The sequence below is a fragment of the Mustela erminea genome, chromosome X (assembly GCF_009829155.1).
Source record: "Mustela erminea isolate mMusErm1 chromosome X, mMusErm1.Pri, whole genome shotgun sequence".
NCBI classification, from domain to species: Eukaryota; Metazoa; Chordata; class Mammalia; order Carnivora; family Mustelidae; genus Mustela; species Mustela erminea.
Window position 1 is genome coordinate 42,713,698 of NC_045635.1, and position 22,767 is coordinate 42,736,464.

Below are 22,767 nucleotides of genomic sequence, written 5' to 3' on the forward strand. Positions count from 1 at the left end.
CACACCTGTAGTTAAGACCAGGTTAAGATATTTTTATGAACCAGATTATCAAACGAACACTGGGAACAGCCTAATGTCATCAACTTGGGCTTCACTTGCTGTGATGTGGGGCAACAGCTTCGCCGGTCTGTGCTCCGATTCCTTGCCAGCCCTGGGCAGGAGCCGTCAGTAATACAAATGATAGGAAACACTCTGCCTTTAACTGCTCTGTGCTCTGCCCCAGAGGGAGCCACTTGGATGAAGGAACGCAGAGCTTCCCTGCTCAGTCTGCATACTCGACAGAAAGAGACCTAGTCTAAGTCCAGCAGAACTAAAAGCAGAAGGCCACTTCTGGCCCCTGAAGCACATGGACTTGACCCCAGAAGCCCACGTTGGCTTGAGCGACGCACCAGCCTTTATTGTTGCAGTAACACTGATTATAGATGCCCCATTCCGGGTCTACCCCCACCCCTCCCCACCCTACCCCTTGGTCCTCATCACTGTGGAACTTTGGAGAAGGGGGCAGAACCCCTAAGCAGAGCTGGAAAGAGGCAAGTGGGACTGGTGAGTGTTTGGGTCACACGGAACCAAGGAACCAAGGGTTCAACAGCATCAGGATGCCTGAATTCTCTGTCCTGATGGGGGCTGGGAACACTGGGTCCCAGGTTCAAGATTTGGCAATGCCCTAACCTGGTTTCAAAGCCGGGGTAGGGTCTGAAAAAGCCTAATATTAGTCCCGGGTTCAAGAGAATGCCTTGGTCCCAGATCCCAGCTTTGGGGCTGAGCATGGGAGATGGGTGGGTCCCAGATTGGGGGTGGGGGGGGAGTATCTCTGGGTCCAGAGTTTGAGGTTGGCCACGGATGCTCTGGGCTCCACGCCCCAGGTTCAGGGCTGGGGAAGTGTGGTCCCCTAGGTAACAGGCGCTGGGTAGCAGGGATATCCCAATTTTGGACCTGGGGTGGGCAGGGTCGCTGATGTCCTTCTGCTTTTTGAACTGGACGGGGCCCTCTATTTCAAGGGCTGGGAAAGGGCTTTGGGTCCCTCTACAGGGCCAGGGTGGGGGTGGCGTTCTCCAGGTCTTGGGTACAGATCCCAGACCCCTAGGATCCAGCCTCCTGCTCTTGTCCCAGCGCCTCCAGTAGCAGGCCCATGGGCGTCCGCTTGAGACCAATACTCTCAATCTTGTTCTCGATCTTGTTCTTGAGGTTTCGCAAGCGCAGCGAGGCGTGCACCAGAATCACTGTGGGCAGTGCCGAGAGGAGCAGGGTCAGTGGGATGAGACCTCAGCTTTTAGCCAATGGGGGCCCACAGAGGAGAACCGGAGCACGGGCAGGCCAATAAAGTGGTCAGCGGCCAGGAAGCCTGCGATCTGAAAGCGTGGCCGAGTAACGAGCCTTGCAACAGGGGCGTGGCCAGGGAGGGCTCAGGGTAACCCGGACGTGGCCCGGGGAGGACGCTCAATACTCTGAGCGAGGCCCGAAAGAGCGGTAGTAAGAGGGGCGTTCCCAGAAGAGGGAAGGCAAAGCCAGGGAAGGCGCTTTGCGAAGGCGGTGTGGCCACGCCCGCCTGGTGTCCCCGCCCCCTCTTAGGGCGGGGCTGGCCTGCCACAGTGCGCAAGCGCCGGTCCTTTATTGGCCTATCTACGGGTAGCGGATACTTACGAAGCACGGGCCCGGCGATGCTCAGCAGGAAGGTGCAAGCGCCGCCTACGGCCCAGAGAACAAGGAGGCCGAAGGCAAGCACTGCGGCCAGGCAGGCGGCGGGGTGGCTGCGGCGGCAGCGGCGCACGGCTGCTTGAGTCTCAGCCGCCCACACCAGCGCGCCAAGGGCCACCGTCACTACCAGCGCGCTTAGGAGGGTGTGCAGCGGGCGCACGTACCTGCGAGGACAATGGAACTGAGCTAGCCCGGGCGACGGCAAGAGGGCTGCACAACCTCCAAGCCTCCCCATCCACCCCGTCCCGTACCCCAAGATCTTTGGTTCCCCCCTCTCAGGGACCTCCAGCCCGGCAGATAACTCCTGCCAGCCTGTCTCCCAAAGGTTCCACCCACCAGGGCTTCCGACTCCCAGGAGCCCTGGAGGTCCTAATTTCCTTTCCGTCAATCCTACAGTCCCATCTTCCTCAGCTCTCCCGTTTCAGGTCCTCTCAGTTCGCTAGGCCTTCAGGCTCTCAGACCTTAACAGCTCTTTTTCTTCCAGCCCTACCCTGGCAGGGCCCCTCTCCAACCCCTCAGATTCCACCCCAACCCGCCCCCAAATCCACCCTTTGGGCCCATCCCTGTAGATTCCTCTTCCAGGCCTTCTGTCTCCAGACATTTCCCTCTCCGCGGGCCCAGAGTCTTTACAAGACCCGTTCCAGACTTCCTCCCCTTCAAATTCCCCATTCAGGTTCCCACTCCTTGTACATCTCTCCCCCCATCATTGCTAGCACCCCTTCCATGTTTTCAGTACCACTCTTAACTTCCTACCCTGCCCAGGACCCTCCAGGTTCTCCATCCTTCTCTGGTCTCAAGCCTTCCACCACTGGGTCCTCCCTCTCCGTTCAATTTCCCCAAGAGGTACATGCTCCTGGAATGTTCCAGTCACAACCAGGCTCCCCTCCACGCCTAGTGCTTCCACAAGCCCACCCTCCCAACCCTACAACTTGACCACATCCCTGTCCCTGTCTCTGCCCGAAGTCCTCCAAGGCCGCTTTAATCTGGCCCCATCACTCACGTCCTCCCCCTCCACCCCCACTTTAACTTTCAGGCCCTCCTTATCTTCTGGTCCACCTCCTTACCCAGTTTCCTCTCCAGTCCCACATTCTCCACCCTCCCGACCCGCTAGTATCCCACCCCAGGCACTCCTTATAACCACGTTCGACTTCCTTCAAGCCTCCCCTCCCAGGCCCCGGAGATTTCCCATCTCTAATGAACTCGCCCTTTCCGCCTTCATCCCCCTCCCATTCCTCAAAACCCCACTGGTCCACCCTTCCTGCCCGCAGTAGTCCCCGGCCAACCGGACTCCCCCTCCCTCCCTCACCCAGCCAGAGCGAGACCGAAGACGAAGCACAGAAGGTAGTTGGTTTGGTAGTAGAGAAGGTTGTTGATGACGCGGTGGCACCATCGCTGCGGGTCGCACGGATCCGGAGCCGCTAGACGCGCGGACCCCAGAACGAAGTCGTCCAGGGCGCGTAGCGGTGGCAGCCGCACCTCCGACATCCTGCCGGTCGATGTAGCTGGACCAGCCAGAAGAGAGGCCGGACTACAACCCCCGTTATACCCTGCGCCGCCGCGAGGGACACCGGGAAATGGAGTCTGGGTCCAGCAGTTGCTCTTTCAGCCACCTAGGCGGACTACGTAGCAGCAATGCACGTGACCAGAAATGCCAGCAACACGCCGGAAGTGTAAGGCAGCAGGGGCTGCCGGGAAATCAAGTCTTCGCCGCCGGGCGAGGCGCCCCCACCAACCCCCAGGTGGGGGCGCCCAAGGGGCGGTTCCTAGCCGTGCTGACGGCTCAAGAACACAGTAATCCCGACCTTCCAGGACATGCAGTAACACATTCTGGGACAAACAGATAGGGACTGTCAGACTTGGGCAGGATTGCAGGATCCCACTGTTAGGGTCCAAGAGGGCCACACCTACTTAGAACTCCCGCAGGTCTTTTTCAGCTGCATCTCCTCCGGCCCCACCCCTGCACCCCAGGTCCAGCCATAAATACTATTGAGGGCCTTTTTAAAAATTCATATTCACCACATCAGAGATGTCTCTTTATGGGAAGGTTTTTTAATCCCCACAGGTGAATTAGGGCACTCCCTCTAGGTTGCTAGCAGTCTTCAGGCTGGGAGTCCCAGGGGGGTCTCCTCCCTCCATGGGTCCCTGGCCTGGTCCTGCAGGCAGGCACACAATCCCCAAGCTTTCTTGGGGGAGAGCTGTGTAGGCATTGCACTGCTGTTTGGAAGGTGGGCACCTGCCCCATTACTGCTTGCTGGCTGGCAGCTTCCACGGCACTCCTGACCCCCTGAAGGCTTTGCAATCTAGCACGGCAGGTCCCTCACACAACCCACAGTGTCCTCAAAAGTCATCGTCATCACAGATGTCAAGGTACACATCAAAAGCCTCTCTGTTGCAGTTTCCATCAGGAGTGAAGACATACTTGTGGAAGGTCCCATCTACACAGATGGCTGAAAGCAGGGAGGGTGGGGTGGGGGGGGGGGAGAACGGGTAAAAGGTTAAAGGCTGCCGAAGCCACCCACTCCAATCCTCGACGGTGTCCCATGGCCTACAGTCTACCTCCAAGCCTTTGTTCAGGCCATCCCTCTGGTGATGGAGTTGAGCCGCCCGCTCTAGCACTCTCAGGCTTCCCATGCCCTGAAATTCCTGCAGGTCCAAACTGCAGGACTTTGCCCATGCAGCACCCCTGGTTGAGAGGCAAGAGCTATTCCCACTCACCAATGACAGAGTTGACGTTCTTGGAAGTATTGCGACCGAAGGCGCAGATGCAGGCTGACTCGGCAGGCACGGTGAAGCTCGCCAGGCTCCACTGAGAGTCCACGTACTGCCCAATCATAGGCCCCACCTTGCCCACACGAGCCAGCCTGCAGGCAGCACTGGCTGAGCCCAGGTGTGGGACACAGGCAGGGGGATGGGGGACAGGGTAGGGCCGGGCAGGGAGTACTCACGCGGAGCGGCGGTTGAGGCGGGTGTCCTTTAGAGCAAAGATATGGACTGTGCCCTTATCACTGGAAGCGCAGAGGAACGAGGAGTCATGGCTGAAGTTGATACTAGAAGACACATCGGCAGTGATGCACACGGGTCAGGTGGCAGAGGGTCACAGGGTCACGCAGCCCGCCGCACATACCCTGTGCTCACCAGTAAAGGGTGGCAGGGTCAGTGCCTCGGCGCAGTTCTACCAGTTTCTCCTTGGACTGTGTGTCAAAAAGGCGAATCAGGGTGCCCTTCTGGGAGGCAGAGGCCACTACCGTGCCTGGCTGGTTCAGGGACACACAGGCCACATCGCTCTGATGGGCGTTGATGGTGAAGGGAGCAGAGGAAGTGCCAGGCTTCGTGCTCGCCAGGTCCTGTGGGAGGAGGAGCAGTCTGGGCTTGGGGTAGTATGGAAGGTGGAGGCCAAGCGTCCACAGAACGGGCCAGCCCAGCCGCCCACACACCTACACTTGTCCCCTGGATGGCTCACCACAAGTTGCAGGCTCCCACACTTGTGTCCAGGGAACACCAGCAGCTGCTTCTCCAGGCTGGGGCAGAGGTCACAAAGCCCTAGGGTGTGAGGACAAAGTGTTGGGGGAGGGGGTAGGCTGGTAAAGGGGAGGCAGGGCCCAGGCCATGGGCCCGGCAGGGTCTCGGAATAGAGAGAAGCTGGGTAAGGCCCAGACTTTGACCTTCCGCGATATATGGCCCCCAAAGAACTCTCAGGGGGGCTTGCCATCTGCCTGGCTTGCCACCAGTGAGGGCCCAAGGATCCCTGGCACAGCCACGCAATGTCCTTACTGGGTGCTCCTTCCCTGCTCTCTGGGGCTCCCAGGGGTGGGAAGACAGAACTGCCTAATGGATGGAAAGACAGACAGACTGGGAATATGAGCCTCTCTGCACAGGGACTCCCGCCCTGCCCCTTTCCTAGCTTCTCTGGGCGCCCCGGCGTTCTCTCACTTCCACCCTGTCCACTGCCTCCTGCCCTCACACCTGCACATCCGGGTCCTCTCACCCTTGGGGTTGTCTCGAGTGTCAAACTCGAACAGCTTTCGGGGATTGTCGGGGAAGGAGTACACGTAGATGCGGTTCCTCAGCACGATCACAATTCTGTGGGGATCACACAGTAGAGGAGGTCCATGAGGGGAGGGCAGGATGCCCATGGAGGACTAGCCCTATTGCTGCTGTGGGGACCTCCTACCTCCCCCACCCCAGTCCCCCTCAGGCTCACTTGTCATGGCGCATGCGCACAGCCAGCACTGGCTTGGTGAAGGTGAACTCCAGCACCAGCTTGTCCTTGGAGTCCTTGCCCTCCCGGGCATCGTCCCAGATCAGCACTGCCGGGTAGGTGGGTACGTTGTCGGGGCCAAGGTTTAGGGTGCGGGGCAGCCCTGGTGACACAAGACCCACCCCTACTCCCCATGGGACCTCAGCCCACTTGCTTAACCTTCTGCTGACACCAGTGTGAGCCTCAAGCAGCATGAGCACCTGTGGGTGTGATTCCCGAGGGCACAGGTTTCTCAGACTGTTATACTCATTTACAGATGAAGAAACCGATGCTCGAGGGGGCTGAGTTATCGGGCCAAGGACCTCACTGCCCATTACCAACCAAGCAGGGATTCACACCCAGGCCTGGAACTTCCCATCAGTAACTAGCTCTGCCGCCGGGCTCCCAGTCCATACCCCTAAGAGACTTCCGTGATGAATCCTAGGGCTCTGGGACTCGCCTAGAGCCTCTCCTGCCATGTCCCAAGGGGATTAGCAAAAAGCCTTAAAGCAAGATGGCTCCTGAGGCCCAAAGCAAGAGGGCACGGCTGAGATGTCTCCAAGATTTTAAGACCTATTGGTTGTGTGACTTTGGAAAAGTCCCTTGACCTCTCTGGATGTCGGTTTCTTCATTGTAAAAATGGGGATAACAATACTTCCTGCTCCATAGAGGTACCGTGAGGATTAAATGAGTTAGTATCTGTAAAGTGCTTAGAACAGTACCAGGCTCACAGCAAGTGCTCTGGAGGGAAGGACAAGGCATACATGAGGCATTCAGTTAGTGTTAAGCAAAAGCAAAACACCAAGCTTCTCAAGCAATGAGCTCCGTGACTTCCAAGCTGTAGGCCTCACTGTGTGACTCTGAGGTGCTCTAACATCTTCATCTGCCCACGCCTTGGGGGTGCCTGGAGGAAGCCAGGATTCCAGGGAGTCGGGGCCAAGGGCAGGAGGGGATGAAGGCACTTACCTGAGATCTCCGAGAACTTGGGGCTGCTACCACCACCCACTAGGGCCAGCAGGTTGGAGCGGTGCAGCATTTCCACCAGGCCCATGCTGCCCACCTGCTCGTGGTCTGGACAAGGACCAGGGTGTCAGTAGGGGTGGGAGCCAATGCCCGACCCACCCCTTCTGCCCACTGCCCCTCCCCCGCCAACAGCTCACCCAGATGCCCCTTCTCCATCAATGGCTCCACGTTGTAGATGCGCACACCGGTCTCCATAGCGCAGCAAAAGCAGCCTGGTGGAAGGGGGAAATTCTGGCTGCCTCGGCTGATGCCCAGGTGGAAGCTAGGGGCTTAACACCCACCTCTGACCATTCTTTCCCTTCCTCCCTCCCAACTACAAGGGTGAAAGCACGAGCCTCTCTCACTTTGGTCTTGGTTGAAACGTAGACTGGTCACTCCTCGAAGCGGCTGCTGAGTCATGGTCCAGGATTGCTTCCCTGAACACAAATGGGGATAGAGTTGGGAAGAGTCTGGTGTTTGCCCTCCAAGTCCTAGAACTCCTTTCCCCAAATTATTTCTTCTTCTTCCTCCTCTGCTACTTACTGCCTCCAGTGCAACTACAAAGACAACAAAACTGGGGGATAGTTCTGGGGTCTCCACTCTATGCTCCCAAGACCCCAAAGGGCATGGCAGGAACTCCTCCATCTTCTCACACTTGGTTGACCCCAGCTCCAGTCCACCTTGGCTGGACTCCCCACCTCCTTCTTACTCCATGGCCCTCACTGAGTGCCAGGAAGTAATGGGGTAGAGGGTGCCCTAGTGATATCTTCTCCCCACCGCCAGTCAATCCTGGCCCTAATGGCCTGCAACCACCCCCCATTCGTTTCTCATCTTCACACCTGGACCTACCATCCAACTCCACCTGTCAATAAACAGAGAAAGGGGCTAGGACCCCGCACCTCCCTGACCTGGCCCTGAGACTTGCCATGTTTGGTCTACCACCCACAGGCCTTCCCCTTCTCATGCCCTGCTGAAGCTCCCAACCTATTCCACCATCTCAGAGTCCTCTCACACCTTACTCCTCCCAGGCTTCTCCAAACCCCTTGGGGACCCCATGCCTCTCTCCAGATGACCCCTTCTCGTGCCATGCTAATTTCTGCCTGACCAGGGCCAGCCTGGATGTCCTCCCAGACCTCCTTATGCCCTAATGACCCTACATCAGATTCCCCTATCACGCCAAATCACACACCCCGGGACATCCCCTCCTGTGTGCTTTTCTGTCCCTGACTCCAACATCGACTGGCTTGAACTTACTCCCAGGAATCCCATTCCCCTTACATTCCTCCTCCAGATTCTCCACCCTCTTCCCCAAACACCCTGCCCCAGGGCAACCCTTCCCCATCAAGACTTGCCCAGGACACACCTCCCCAAACCCATACCTGGCACAGCTCAACCCCACCAAGACACCTGCTCCAGACCCCTCTAAGATTCCTGTCCTAGAGCACCCATACAGCCTTCAAACTCCCATCTCCCCAAGGTCTTTGCCTAAGCACACCCCCTCCCCATCCTACAAGAGCTCAAACCTACCTTCCCCCACTTTGTACCACCTCCACTGGACTGCCTCTGTCCCCAGAGACTCATTCTTTGGAGAGCCCCACCTTCCAAGACCCTTTTTTGGACGCCCATTCCAAAGATCTTTGACACTTAAGAACCCTGCCCCGGGATGCCTCACTTCCCTCCACTTCCTCAAGTCCAAGACCGACCTCATACTACTTCCAACCCAGGCACCCACTTAAGCTTCCTGTCTGAGCCGCGCCCCCATCTACCAAGATCTCTGTTCAAGGGCCCCTCCCGCCCCAACCCTCCCCCAGACTCCAACCAAATCTGGGATCATGCCCCAGTTCCCCACTGCCTGCACTGACCTGACCTCCGTGCGTTCCCGATCCCAACCCCTGCTGTCGGTGCCGCCCGCGGCCCGGTTTTCTGACCTCCCGGGCCCTGACGCCCGGCTCCGGTGTTTACATCAGGTCTCACTTCCGGGGGGAGGGAGTCTGTAACCGGAAGTGACTCATCCCGGCCGGAAAACGCGGCCGCAACCTTGCTCACCCGGTTTCCAGGCCTTTGGAGCGACGCGAGCCATAGCTGCATCCCCCGGCGAGGCTCTCCGAGGGCCTGGCTGTCTGAGGGAGCCGAGGCGGGTGGGCGACAGAGACTTGGCGTCGCTGAGCGGAGTAGGGCCGACCATTCCCCAGCTCGCTCCTGCTCTGAGAGCGAGAGGCGTTAACTTTCTGGGCTAACAAGACTTGGGCCTCCGAGGTGGGCTAGAGTGGCCTTTCTTGTTGGAAATATTAGTCCTCCCGGATTTCTAGAGAGGCGAGTGGGGGAGGCTGGAGGCGGGCGCGGACCTGGAGACCTTGAAAGCTGAAACTCCTTTTGCCCAAGGGAAGACAGCCCCTCCCCTCGCTTGATTTTGTTTACAGAATGAAAAATGAGGTTTTAATGGGGAGAGGTACACGTGCTTACTGCGGAAAAAAAGCCCAATGGTGTGCATACTGGAAATACTTTTTAATTCAGCTTTTAACTTTGGAGGTAACTGGATTCACACGTAGTTTTGAGAAATAATACAGAGAATTCAGATGTACTTTTAAGGGTTTCCCGCATTACATTACGTTTCCCGCATTTACATTAACATGTAAATGATGGTAAAACGTTACAATGAGGTTGTTGACATTGATACAGTCTACCCATGCTTTACTTTCTCTCAAGTATTGCTTTGATGCTTTTTAAAGTTTCTATTAATATATAATGGATATCTGTTTCAATTCCGACCTTTTTTTTTAATAGATTTATTTATTCATTTGTCAGATATAGAGAGAGCACAAACAGGCAGGGCGGTAGGTAAGGCAGAGAGAGAAACAGGCTCCCCGCTGAGCAAGGAGCCCAGTGCGGGACTCGATTCCAGGATTCTGGTTTCATAACCTGAGCCAAAGGCAGCAGATCCCCAAGATCTTTGCCTAACCAACTGAGACACCCAGGCATCCCATCTTTCTAACTGATTCATGGCATTCCATGGAATAAATGTAGCATGGTTCAACTCTTCTCTTACTGATGGCCATCTAGGCAGTTTCAAGTATGATGTCAACATACTGTGAATTTGGGCTCCATATCCTGTCCTAGGCGTGACTCCACTACTATGATCCTTGGCAAAGCCAATTTTCTGGCTTTCTTCAGTCTCTACTTCCTCGTGTCCCAGATCATATTTAACTTAATTCGGTTTGGGTCCTGCCACTCTCATGTCTCTGAGATTGCTCTTAACCAGATCACCCGTGAATAATAATCCTGTTAAACCAGCAGTCACTTCCCTAACGGCAGGCACCCTCTTCTGTGACTGGTGCATTCCAGTTTCTTACTCTCACTCTCTTGCTTTTTCTCCTACATTTCTTTTGTTGTTATTATTATTATGAACGTACGATCTATTATTTGTTTCAGGGGTACAGGTCTGTGAATTGTCAGGCTTACACAATTCACAGCACTCACCATAGCACATACCCTCTCCAATGTCCATCACTCTTCTATATTTCTTGCTACTCTTACACCTTTATCCGATTCCCAAATATTAGAGTATCCCTGGGTATGACTCTGGCCCCCTTGCTTTTTTAGGCAATATTTTTTCCCTAGGTGACTTCATTTTGTCTCATAGCCTTAATTATTGGGAGATCCACTAATTTAGGCCTCTAGCCTAGACCTTTTTGCTGAATGCCAGACTTACGTGTGTTGTGGCCTGTTTGACATATTCCTGTGGATGTCTCATAAAGTATGTCAGACTTAACACATCCCAACAGATCTCTCTGAGTGCCTGGGTGGCTCAGTTAGTTAAGCATCTGCCTTAGGTCAGGTCTTGATTGCAGGGTCCTGGAGTGGAGCCCCATGTTGGGCTCCCTGCTCACAACAGGGAGTCTGCCTCTCCCTCTGCCCCAACCTGCTCCCTGCTTGTGTTCTCTTTATCTCAGATAAATAAGTGAAATATTTAAAAAAAATACAGGCCCTAAAAAAGTAAAATTTATGATGTCTGTTTTCCAAACAGACATGACCAGGCATAAAAGGAAGCAGGAGGTACATATCGCAACATGAAAAAACCTTGAAAATAGTTTGCTAAGTGTTAGGCGAACGTGATAACCACTACACTACGGAAACCCTTAGTTTGCTAAGTGAAAGAAGTCAGTCAGCAAAGAACCTCATACTGTGTGATTCCATTTATGAAATGTCCCAAACAAGTAAATCCATAGAGACTAAAAATAGATTAGTGGTTGCCTAGGGCCTATGGAAGCAGCGAAGGGGGCATGGGGGCAGGGGTGGGGCATTGATTGGGATGAAAAGGGCACTGATTGCTAAGGGGTATGGGGTTTCTTTTGTGGGGAATGAAAATGTTCTAAAACTGATTTTGGTAGTGGTTGCACAACAGTATACTTAGAGAATTGTACACTTTTAAAGGTTTTTTTTTTATTTTTTTTTAAGATTTTATTTATTTATTTGACAGAGAGAGATCACAAGCAGGCAGAGAGGCAGGCAGAGAGAGAGGAAGGGAAGCAGGCTGAATTATGTGGTATGTGAATTACAGAAAAATACACTGAATAGGATTAATGACTAGACATAACAGAAGGAAAACATGGGTGACTTGAAGTCATAACAATAGAAACTAACAAAATGGAACAGGAAAATAAAGAATCTAGGGGCACCTGGATGGCTCAGTTGGTTACATGTCTGCCTTTGGCTCAGGTCATGATCCTGGGGTCCTGGGATCAAGCCCCACATTGGGCTCCCTGCTCAGCAGGGAGCCTGCTTCTCCCTCTCCCTCTGCCTGCCGCTCCTCTTGCTTGTGCTCTCTCTTTCTCTCTCTCAAATAAATAAAGTCTTAAAAAAAATAAAAAATAAATAATTCTAAATAAATAAGTAAAGAGGGCATAAATAAGCTATGGGACAATTTCAAATGGCCTTATATGCAGGGAAATAGAATCCCCAAAGGAGAGGAGGGGGGAGGTGGCTCCGTGGCGCAATGGATAGCGCATTGGACTTCTAGAGGCTGAGGACATTCAAAGGAGAGGAGGGGGGACAGAAAAAATATGTGAAGAAGTAATTTCCGAAGGGTGTGGTACATAAACAATGAATGTTGGAACACTGGAAAAAAACCTTCCCAAAAATAGTGAAAAATATAAACCTGCAGATCCAAGAAGTTCAAAGAACTCCACTATAGAAACATGGAAAATATTACACAAAGGCACATTGTGATGAAATTACTCCAAACCAATAATAACAGAGAAAATCCTAAAAGCAGCCAGAGAAATAAGATGTATTACATAAGGGAGAAAAAAGAGAAGAATGACATCAGATTTCTTATTAGCAACAATGAAAACAAGAAGACAGTAGGGAAATATGTTTAAAAGAGAATAGCACAGGGTACGTGGGTGGTTCAGTCGGGTAAGCGACTGCCTTTGGCTCAGGTCATGATCCTGGAGTCCCAGGATCGAGTCCCACATCTGTCTCCCAGCTCCACAGGGGGTCTGCTTCTCCCTCTGACCTTCTCCCCTCTCATGCTCTCTCTCTCTCAAAATAAATAAATAAAATCTTTAAAAATAAATAAATAAAAGAGGATAGCACTTTCTGAATGGTAGAGTAAGGAACCCCCAAATCCATTCCTCCTTACAAGTAGTGAAAACACTGGCCAACAACAATAGCAAAAGAAAATCCAAATTAACTTTCTGGGAGTTGTAGACAGTTAGCCAATGTAGGCATCAGCTTGAAACAATCTGAGGAGCATTTATTCAAGAAAAGTGTCTGAATCTTGGTGAGAATGAGCTTTGTGACATTTTAATGGCTTTATTCCTGTCCTCCTCACCCCACTCCATCATACCAACGAAAACCAGCAGCCTAACAGGATGAAGGGAGGAAAATGGGCTCGGAGCTCCCCTAAAAGCTACATTCTTAAAGAATTGCCATCTTTTTTAGTTTTTGGGTTTTGTTTCTTTTTTAAAGATTTTATTTATTTGACAGAGAGAGAGAGAGAGAAAGGAAGCCCAAGCAGGTGGAGCAGCAGGCAGAGGAAGAAGCAGGCTCCCCACTGAGCAGGGAGCCTCATGATGCTGGGCTCCATCTCAGGATCCCAGAATCACGACCTGAGCCAAAGGCAGAATCTTAACTGAATGAGTCACCCAGGTGCCCTGAACTGTCATCCTTTTTTAAAATCACATGTTGGGGTGCCTGGATGGCTCAGTCGTTAAGCGTCTGCCTTTGGCTTGGATCATGATCCTGGGGTCCTGGCATTGAGCCCTGCATTGGGCTCCCTGCTTGGGGGAAGCCTGCTTTCTCCCTCTCCCACTCCCCCTGCATGTGTTCCCTCTCTTGCTATGTGTCTCTTTGTCAAATAAATAAATAAAATCTTTAAAAAAATAAAAATCAAAATCACGTGTTAACATAAACAGCATTTTCCAAAACAGAACAAAAAATATTTAGTTAGAAGAATGGCATCATTTTACATGTCTACAAATTTCTTTAATGTCTGGTTTAATAGAAAAAAGCTAGATTCTCATATACGTTCCTGAGTTCAATCTCTTGTGATATCACATATTTGATGTCCTCCCGAAAACTCTACTATGCATTTGTGAGAGAATGAGTGTGAAAAAGGCAAATAATGTCTTAGTATCATGAAAACACTGCTGACCTCCAGACCCCTTGAAAGATTCTCAAGGACCTCCATAAGAGATCCCAGACCACACTTAGAACAGTTAATCAAAGCTGTTAAACTTTCTGGTTATAAAGGTATCAACCCATCCTCACCTCCACAATGAATGTTTAATCTCACCTTTACACTGAAACAAATAGGGCTTTACATCTTATTTGAATGAAGATGGGTTCCTAAGTGTTTAAATCCTCTTCAGTTTGCTTCTCAAACCAGTGGTCTGTTTATTTACTTAATGCTGTGTTTTAATCAGACAGTCACCAGAGAGTGAAGAATGATGCACATTCCTGTCATACAAAGTTGTTATGAGGAAGGGTTTCAGGATCAAAAGGACCAAGTTTCAATGACCAAGTAACCTGATGAAGAAATCCAAACTTGGATGAATGTTTAGGCATTCCAGATGTGTGGGACCAAGTTTTAAGTACTTACATCTCTGTCAACATCTTGTTCAAAGTGTGGATCTTGAAGCTAACATGACTGCTCAGATCCATTTGGGCCAACTTCAATATTAAGAGTCTCTCCTCAAACATTTCATCTTCTTTTGTGAGTGTGGCTCACTGAATTCATCTTTCTCTTTAATGCAGCCTGGAAAATGGATTATTTGTGGCTTGAAGAATTGTTTAAGTTTTACTCTGGTGTTTTGAAAAGTAGCATCTTGATTTCCACAGGCCTCCATTTCACAACAAATTGTTGAACATTCAGTCATTCATTTATTAAATCCCTACAACACATCAGGCACACTGTATGAAATGCTGGGAATAGAACTGGAAGCAGAACAATATCCTTGTCCTCTAAGGAGTAAGCTTAACTGCTAATGGAGGGGAAAAGGATTAGGAGATAGGAAGAGCTGGGGTAGAGCTAGGGGTTGCTACTTTATTTGGGGTGTCAGAGAAGCTTTTGTGATAGGGTGACATTTGAGCAGAGACCTGAAGAGAGGGAATGAGTCATATGGAAATTTGGGGGAAGAGCAGTGTGGGCAAAAGGAACAGCAAGGGTACAGCTTGAGAGAGGAGGTCACAGAGTTATGGGGTCAGGAGCAGATCATGCTAGGCTTCATAGGTCAAAATTAAAAAAAAAATAAATGAAGGCTTTGGCTCCTGTTCTGAGTGAGATTGGGAGCCACTGGAGAGTCTGGAGGTGAGGACAGAGACATGACCAGGCTTGCCTTTTCAAAGAGCGTTGCCTGCTTTGTGAAGACCGAAGGAGAGCAGGGAAAAGGTAAGCAAGGAGGGCAGTTAGGAGGCTATTACAGTAAATCAGACAATGGTTTCTGGTGGCTTGGATACTGGGCAGTGGAAGTGATAAGAGGCATTCTGGAATTATTTTGAAGGTAGAGTTGAAAGGACATGTTGGACTGGAGATAGGGTGTGAGAAAGATAGGAGTCAAAAATGATTCAAAAGGCTTTAATTCACCTAGGAATCAGCTGGAGAAGCAGATTTGAGAAGGGAAATTGGGAGTTTGGTTTTGTTTTTCCAGAGTCTGAAATATTTATGAGATAATCATGCAGAGATGTTGTGTAGGTGGTTGGAGATGACAGACGATCAGGAAGAGAGCTACAGGCTGGAGGGAGATACACATGTAGGAGCGGCCAGAATATCAATGTTATTTAAAGCATGAAACTAGAGAAGATACTCTAGGGAGTGAGTGCAGATGAGGTCAGAGTCCTAAGCCCTCAGGCATTCCCAAGGAGTCAGGGCAATGAGCAGGAGTCCACAAAAGACCCAGTAGGAACAGTCAGTGAGGCAGGACCAGAACCCAGAAGGGATTCCTGGAAGTCAAGTGAAAAAGCACTTCAAGAAGGTGATGACGTGTCAGCTGCCAAGTGTGCCTGAGAGGGAAAGACGAGGGGTACCCACTATATGCAGACACTGGGTATCCAAAGAATGCCAGGCACATGGGGTGCCTGGGTGGCCCAGTCGTTAAGCTTCTGCCTCGGGATCAGGTCATGATCCCAGAGTCCTGGATTACCTCGCATTAGGCTCCCTGCTCAGTGGGAAGCATGCTTCTCCCTCTCCCTCTCCCACTCCCCCTACTTGTGTTCCCTCTCTTGCTGTCTCTGTCTTTGTCAAATAAATAAATAAAATCTTAAAAAAGAGAATGCCAGGCACAGAGTAAATGTTCATGTACTTTTAATTGTAAAATACACACAATGTAAATTTACCATCTTAAGCCTTTTTAAGTGTACCGTTCAGTGGTGTTTAGTATTTTCTCAATGTTAGGAAACAGTTCTCCAAAATAACAAGTCCCCATTCCCCCCCTCCTCCCCACGGATCCTGGAAACCACCATTTGACTTTGTGTTTCTATGAGTTTGACTACTCTCATAAGAGTGGGAACATACAATATTTGTCTTTTCATGATTGACTTCTTTCACTCAGCATCATGTCTTCAAGGTTCATCCGTGCTGTAGCATATGCCAGTACTTCCCTTTTTTAAGGCTAAATAGTATTCCATTGTGTGTGTATATATCTATATGAACACACATATAGATATGTACCGTGGGGAGTCTGCATCTCCTCCTGACCCTCCCCCACCTTGTGCTCGCTCTCTCTCTCTCTCTCTCAATCTCTCAAATATATACATAAAATCTTTTTAAAAAACACATTACTTATTTATTTGACAGAGAGGGAACACAAGCAGGGGGAGAGGGGGAGGGAGAGGGAGAGGGAGAGGGAGAGGGAGAGGGAGAACAGGCTTCCTATGGAGCAGGGACCCCAGTGTGGGGCTTGATCCTAGGACTCTGGGATCATGACCTGAGCTGAAGGCAGACCCTTAATGACTAAGCCATCCAGGCGCCCCTAAATAAATAAAATCTTAAAAAAAAAAAGAATACAGACTTCACAGAATTGCTTCATAAAAGTCACTAAACGAACAGCAGAAACAAAACCAACAAATAGCAGCCAAAACAAAGCCCAGTGAGGAAATAATCTGAATTTCACATTTTAAAAATTGCAAAGAAACTAGAAAGTATGGATCATACATAGGCAAAAAATAAGCAATAAATAGAACGTGTCCCTGAGGAAGCCCAGATATTAGGCTGCACTAGACAAAGATTTTTTAAAAGGATTTTATTTATTTATTTGATGGACAGAGATCACAAGTAGGTAGAGAGGCAGGCAGAGAGAGAGGGGGAAACAGGCTCCCCGCTGAGCAGAGACCCCGATGTGGGGCTCGATCCCAGGACCCTGGGATCTTGACCTGAGCAGAAGGCAGAGGCTTTAACCCACTGAGCCACTCAGGCACCCCTAGACAAAGATTTTTAATCACTAGTATAAATATGCTCAAGGAACTAAAGGAAACCACGTATAAAGAACTAAAGGGAAGTTTAATAACAGTGTCTTACCAAATAGAGAATATTTAAAAGGAATGAGGGGCAGCTTGGTGGCTCAGTCAGTTAAGTGTCTGCCTTTGGCTCAGGTCACGATCCCAGGCTCCTGGGATTGAGTCCCACATCAGGCTCCCTGCTCACTGGGGAGTCTATTTCTCCCTCTCCCTCTGTTGCTCTCTCTCTGTGTCAAATAAAGAAAATATAGGGGCGATTATTACCTGGAGAGACAAGATGGCAGAGAAGTAGGAGGCGCTGTTTCACCCAGTCCCCTAATGTGAGCTGATTTCCTACCAAAGAACTCTGATCACCCATGAAATCAGCCTGAGATTAGAATTATATACTTCTGGATCTCTATGGGGGAAGAAGACACAAGTGGGCAGGTAAAGCAGAGTGGAAACATCAGACTGATGATGGAAGATAAACAAAAGGGGGAGGGTGCCACCAGAAGCGACCCATTGGAAAGTAATACCCCAATACAAGAGTGCCCTGTGATTGGGGATTGTTGAGGCCAAAAAAAACAAAGCTGTACCCACCCCAAGCCTTGACATAAGTACAGCCATCTTGGCCCCAGCAGCCATCTTAGGTCTCTGGGACCGGTAAATGACCCCCGGCTCCGGAAGACTGACCAGAGCAATTACAATGAATAGGACAGCTCCAGGAAGACTGACTGGAGCAAACACAAAGATCAATCAGAAATAGGATGGCTTATCATTGTAATAACTCATGTCAGGAATAATATGGCTTGATGTTATAATAGATCATGTCAGAAAGAAAAAGGAAAAAACAGGAACAACATGGTTTGACGTTGTAATAGATCATGTCAGAAAGAAAAAGAAAAAAACAGGAACATAGGGCTAGTAATCGTGGCCGAATCACCTACTGACACCCCTGCTCTGCCTTTAAAAACTCTGACTGTAATCTGGTTCGGGGTCCAAGTCCCTACTCCACTTCATCGGGTATACTTGGGCCCAAGCTTAAGCTTGTCAAATAAGCCCTTGTGTGATTGCATCGGTGCTTGGCTCCTTGGCGGTCTCTCAGACACAAAAACTCGGGCATAATAGGGACCAGCATTAACTTGGAGTCTGGTTGAAAGCACTCAAAAAGAGCAAAAGATCTTAAGGGGAAATTGGTGGAATTGGGTGGTTAGGGACAGGGACTTAAGCCTATGGACCCAGGATGGCCCTTGAGCCACAGGCGCGCCTGAGAATGTCTGGGTGGTGGCACCCATGAGGGAGTGGACACCAGCCAGCAGAACCACAGCCTTTTGCAGTCTGCACGCGCGCTGCAGGACCAGAGTCTGAGTCGTGCCCCACACCGTCCCCTGAGAGAGGTGCGTGCAGGTGCCAGCCCACGCTCTCTCAGACCCGGAAAGTCTGAGCACTCCCAGCCAGGGGCCAGCTGGAGGGAAAGTCTCAGTGCGCTATATGGCTGCTTGGGACCTCTCTGGCGGTCTGGACCTGCCCAGACAGCCGTGGCTAGGAATTCTCGTGGTTTTGGGCATAAGTGGGATTCCTGTGACCCCAGAGATCGTGACTGGGGACATGCTCTGCCAGCGGCGGAGGGGGAGTTTATGTGCTCCGGTGCACCCAGAGGGGAACAGACTAAGGCTTCTCTGAGAGGGAGCTCTGGGTGCAGTTTGCTTTCCTCTGAACCGCCAAAGAACCACCAAAAGCCACCAAGGGGGGAAAAAACAAACTAACAAACAAACAAACCAAAAAACCTCCAGAGAACAAAAGCCTGAAAAACCAGTTTCTTCAGAGCCCAGCCCCTTGATGGGGGCGGGAGGACTTAACTCTAGCAAGACTCCCTGAAAAACCACATGGCAGGCCCCTCCCCCAGAAAGTCAGCCAGAAAACAAACAAACAAACAAAGAGGACAACCACCACTACTTCATAGATACAACTTTTATTTTTAATTTGTTCCCACTATTCTTGTTCTTTTCATTTTATATCATTTTTTAACCTATTTACCATCACAAAGAGATGATCAGTACATCAAATTCCATAGTAACCTTTTAACCTGAACGTTTTTGAGACGTATACCTGTGTTTTTCTTTTGCTTTTCTATTTTTCTATTTATTTTATTTCATTTTTAATATTCATATAGAGATAAGCTTTGAGGTCCCCTTTCCCCAACCAATGTTTCCCCTATATATAAACCAGTTTTAATCCCCATTTATCTCAGGAAAGTTGAGTCCTTTAACAAAGCTATCAAGATACATCCAGGAAGAATCAAAATAACCGTCCTCGCCCACACTGAGAATTTATAACCACTCTCCCAGCTTTTTCTTCTGTCATGTTTCTGTGTATGTTTTTGTTCTGGTAGTATATAAATCTTATACTTGGGATTCATTTTCGCTGAGTTCTTTTATTTATTTATTTATTTTCTTGTCATCTACTTTTGTCGGTCTTTTTCTTTGTCTGTTTTTGTTTGTATACTTCATAAATCTTACCTTTGGGGCCATTCAGGCTGGGCCTTCTCCTTTATTTTTTCTTTCTTTCTTTTTCTCCTGTCTCTCTCTTTTTTTCTTTTTTCTTTCTTTTTGGTGGGGACTCTCGATTGCTCAGAAATGTTCCAGAGGGCACCTTGCCTGCACCATGGTTGATACATTCAGCTACACAGCCATTCAGCCATGTCTCACCAAAATGACTAGGAGGAGGAATGCCCAACAGAGGAAAAATTCAGCGACTGGGCCCTCTCCATCAGAGCTATTGGATATGGACATAAACAGTATGTCAGAAAGGGAATTCAGGCTAACAATTACCCAGGCAATAGCTAGGTTGGAGAAAGCCTTTGATGACAAAATGGAATTGATTGGGGCAGAAGTGAAAGCCACAAGGGATGATGCTCTCATTGAGTTCCAATCTAATCTAAATTCTCTATAAGCTAGAGTAATGGAGGCAGAAGATAGAATTAGTGATCTGGAGGACAAACTGACAGAGAAGAAGCATCAGGAGGAAGCCTGGAACAAACAGCTTAGAAGCCATGAAAACAGAATTAGGGAAATAAGTGATGCCATGAAATGTTCCAATGTTAGAATTATTGGGATACCTGAGGGGGAGGAGAAAGAAAGAAGACTAGAGGATATAGTTGAACAAATTCCCCATGAAAATTTTCCCAATCTGGCGAATGGAATCAGCTTTGTGTGCTCGAGGCAGAAAGGTCTCCCCCCAAGATCATAGAATCTAGAAAGACCTTAAGACACCTGATGAATCATAATTTTAGACAGGAGCTTTTGAAAGCAGCTAGGGGGAAGAGATTCCTTATGTACAGAGGAAAGCCCATCAGAATAACGTCAGACCTGTCCACAGAAACTTGGCAAGCCAGGAAGGGCTGGCAAGATGTATTTAGGGCACTAAATGAGAAGAACATGCAGCCAAGAATACTTTACCCAGCAAGACTGACATTCAAAATGGATGGAGAGATAAAGGGCTTCCAAGACTGGCAAGGTTTTTTTTTTTTTTTTTAAGATTTTATTTATTTACTTGAAAGACAGAGATCACAAGCAGGCAGAGAGACAGGCGGGGGGGGGGGGGAGGCAGGCTTCTTGCAGAGCAGGGAGCTCGATGTGGGGCTCGATCCCAGGACCCTGGGACCACGACCTGAGCTGAAGGCAGAGGCCCTAACCCACTGAGCCACCTAGGTGCCCCAAGACTGGCAAGGTTTAAAAGAGTATGTGAACACTCAAGCCAGCACTGCAAGAAATATTAAGGGGGGTTCTATAAAAGAGGAAAAAACCCAAGAATATCATTGAACAGACATATATGGAGACAATCTATAGAAACAAAGACTTAACAGGTAACAAGATGTCAATAAAAATGTATCTCTCAATAATCACTCTCAACATGAATGGCCTAAATGCACCCATAAAATGGCACAGGGTTGCAGATTGGATAAAATGACAGAACCCATCCAAATGATGTCTACAAGAGACTCATTTTGAACCTAAGGATACATCCAGACTGGAAGTAAAGGGATGGAGAAGCATCTTTCATGCCAATGGGCCTAAAAAGAAGCCTGGGGTAGCAATTCTCATGCTCTCAGGGTCCTGGGTTCAAGCCCTCAGGGTCCTGAGATTAAGCCCCACATCCAGCTTTCTGCTCAGCTGGAAGCCTGTTCCCCCCCCCTCTGCCTGCCTCTCTGCCTGCTTGTGATCTCTCTCTGTCTGTCAAACAAACAAATAAAATCTTTTAAAAGAGAGCTTGTGCTCTCTGTCTCTGTTTCTCCTTTAAATAAATGAATAGATAAATCTTAAAAAAAGAAATATATACTATAAGTTAAATCAGTATACTATAAGTTAAAGATGTATACTATAAGTTAAAGAGGTATACTATAAGTGCTAACTCAACCAATAAAATAACAAATCCAAGACATATAAATATCAAACTAACAGAGAGAAAAAGAAATCGACAAAAAAATTTGATTACTCCAAAAGAAGGCAGAAGAAGTAAGAAAAGGGAATAAAGAAGAGATGGAACAAAGAGAAAACAGCAGGATGACACACTCCCAAGTTTGTATCACATTATCCTGTTTTATCATATTAAGGTAAATGACCTAAATATCCCAGTTAAAAGACAAAGATTGTCAAACTGCATAAAAATCTACTAAATGCTAACACTAAAAAAAGATATGCTGAAATAAAGATTTTATTTATTTTGACAAGAGAGAGACATAGTGAGAGAGGGAGCACAAGCAGTGGGAGAGGAAGAAGCAGGCTTCCCTCCAAGCAGGGAGCCTGATGCAGGGCTCGAACGCAGGACCCTGGGATCATGACCTGAACTGAAAGCAGACACTTAACCACTGAGCCACCCAGGTACCCTAACACTAGCTTTTTTTAAAAAAAGGTGGGACTGCTATACTGATATCAGACAAAGGAGGTTTCAGACTAAAAGCTATTACTAGGGATAAACTTTTATCTGAAGCATTCATACACATAATAACAGAGCTTCAAAATACACGAAGCAATAATTGATAGAACTGCTAAGAGAAATTGACAAATCACAATTACAGTTGCAGACTTCCTTATTCCTATCTGCATTATTCGTAGAAAAAGTAGGCAGGAAATCAGGAGGAATATGGTAGATTTAAAACAACAGTAGCAACCAACTTGACCTGACCAATATTTATAATATATCTCATACAACACTAGCAGGAAACAGTCATCTCAAATGCACACAGAACATTTGCAAGGCTGAAATATTTGGTGAGTCAAGAAACAACAAACCTTTGCTAGATTCAGACAGTTTATTACTTACACGGATTTCATAAAAAGAGTAGCAAAGATGTCAGCTCCCCATATCTTTTGGCCCATAGGACAACATCAAAACAAAAGGGGCCAGATGATTTGCAAGAAAGTTTATTCTGGGCCCCAAAATTAGTCTCAGTAGATGCAAAAGGGTTCAGGTTATACAAAGTATTTACTCTGACTACAGCGGAACTGAATTAGAAATCCATAACAGGGGGAGCCTGGGTGCATCAGTGGGTTAAAGCCTCTACCTTCAGCTCAGGTCATGATCCCAGGGTCCTGAGATCGAGCCCAGCATTGGGCTCTGCTTAGCAGGGAGCCTGCCTCTCTCTCTCTCTCTCTCTCTCTCTCTTTTTCTCTCTTTGCCTGACTCTCTGCCTACTTGTGATCTCTGTTTGTCAATAAATTTTTAAAAGCCTTTTTTTTAAAAAAGGAAATCCATAGCAGGAAGATGTCTGGAAAATTGCTAAATATTTGGAAATTAAGTAACATGCTTCAAAATAACTCATGGATCAAAGAAGAAATCAAAATTGGTCTCAGAAAACATCTTGAACTGAAGGAGACTGAAAAGTGAACATATTAGTATTT

The 22,767-nt window shown here is 48.9% G+C and overlaps 2 protein-coding genes across 5 annotated transcripts; both read right to left on the reverse strand.

Annotated features, from left to right (window-relative positions):
* Positions 1 to 371: 371 nt before the first annotated feature.
* PRAF2 (PRA1 domain family member 2) lies at positions 372 to 3,631 on the reverse strand. Its single transcript, XM_032329987.1, has 3 exons — positions 3,002 to 3,631; positions 1,642 to 1,859; positions 372 to 1,220 (listed from the first exon to the last, which is right to left on the reverse strand). The coding sequence occupies exons 1-3, from the start codon at positions 3,178 to 3,180 to the stop codon at positions 1,081 to 1,083; spliced, it is 537 nt and encodes a 178-aa protein (XP_032185878.1). The 5' UTR covers positions 3,181 to 3,631; the 3' UTR covers positions 372 to 1,080.
* A 101-nt stretch (positions 3,632 to 3,732) lies between these two features.
* Positions 3,733 to 9,172, reverse strand: WDR45 (WD repeat domain 45). Of its 4 annotated transcripts, none has more exons than XM_032329983.1 (11): positions 8,981 to 9,167; positions 7,300 to 7,371; positions 7,093 to 7,167; positions 6,899 to 7,003; positions 5,897 to 6,005; positions 5,681 to 5,775; positions 5,156 to 5,235; positions 4,831 to 5,039; positions 4,641 to 4,742; positions 4,411 to 4,556; positions 3,733 to 4,142 (listed from the first exon to the last, which is right to left on the reverse strand). In XM_032329983.1, exons 1-11 carry the CDS (start codon positions 9,117 to 9,119, stop codon positions 4,033 to 4,035), a joined length of 1,242 nt encoding a protein of 413 aa, XP_032185874.1. In that variant the 5' UTR covers positions 9,120 to 9,167; the 3' UTR covers positions 3,733 to 4,032. The 4 variants fall into 4 exon arrangements, with proteins under 4 accessions (XP_032185874.1, XP_032185875.1, XP_032185876.1 ...); XM_032329984.1 differs by having other exon boundaries at positions 5,897 to 6,002; positions 8,981 to 9,166; XM_032329985.1 differs by lacking the exon at positions 8,981 to 9,167 and adding an exon at positions 8,797 to 8,927.
* Between the last annotated feature and the right edge of the window lie 13,595 nt (positions 9,173 to 22,767).

Coding starts and splice junctions, on each gene's coding strand:
- PRAF2 (XM_032329987.1), bottom strand. CDS start 3,180: ATGTCGGAGGTGCGGCTGCCACCGCTACGCGCCCTGGACGACTTCGTT. Junction 1,860..3,001: donor TTCGGTCTCGCTCTGGCTGG/GTGAGGGAGGGA, acceptor TTGTCCTCGCAG/GTACGTGCGCCCGCTGCACA. Junction 1,221..1,641: donor CATCGCCGGGCCCGTGCTTC/GTAAGTATCCGC, acceptor CACTGCCCACAG/TGATTCTGGTGCACGCCTCG.
- WDR45 (XM_032329983.1), bottom strand. CDS start 9,119: ATGGTCGGCCCTACTCCGCTCAGCGACGCCAAGTCTCTGTCGCCCACC. Junction 7,168..7,299: donor ACGTTTCAACCAAGACCAAA/GTGAGAGAGGCT, acceptor CCCTTCCACCAG/GCTGCTTTTGCTGCGCTATG. Junction 4,143..4,410: donor GAACGTCAACTCTGTCATTG/GTGAGTGGGAAT, acceptor CCCTGCTTTCAG/CCATCTGTGTAGATGGGACC.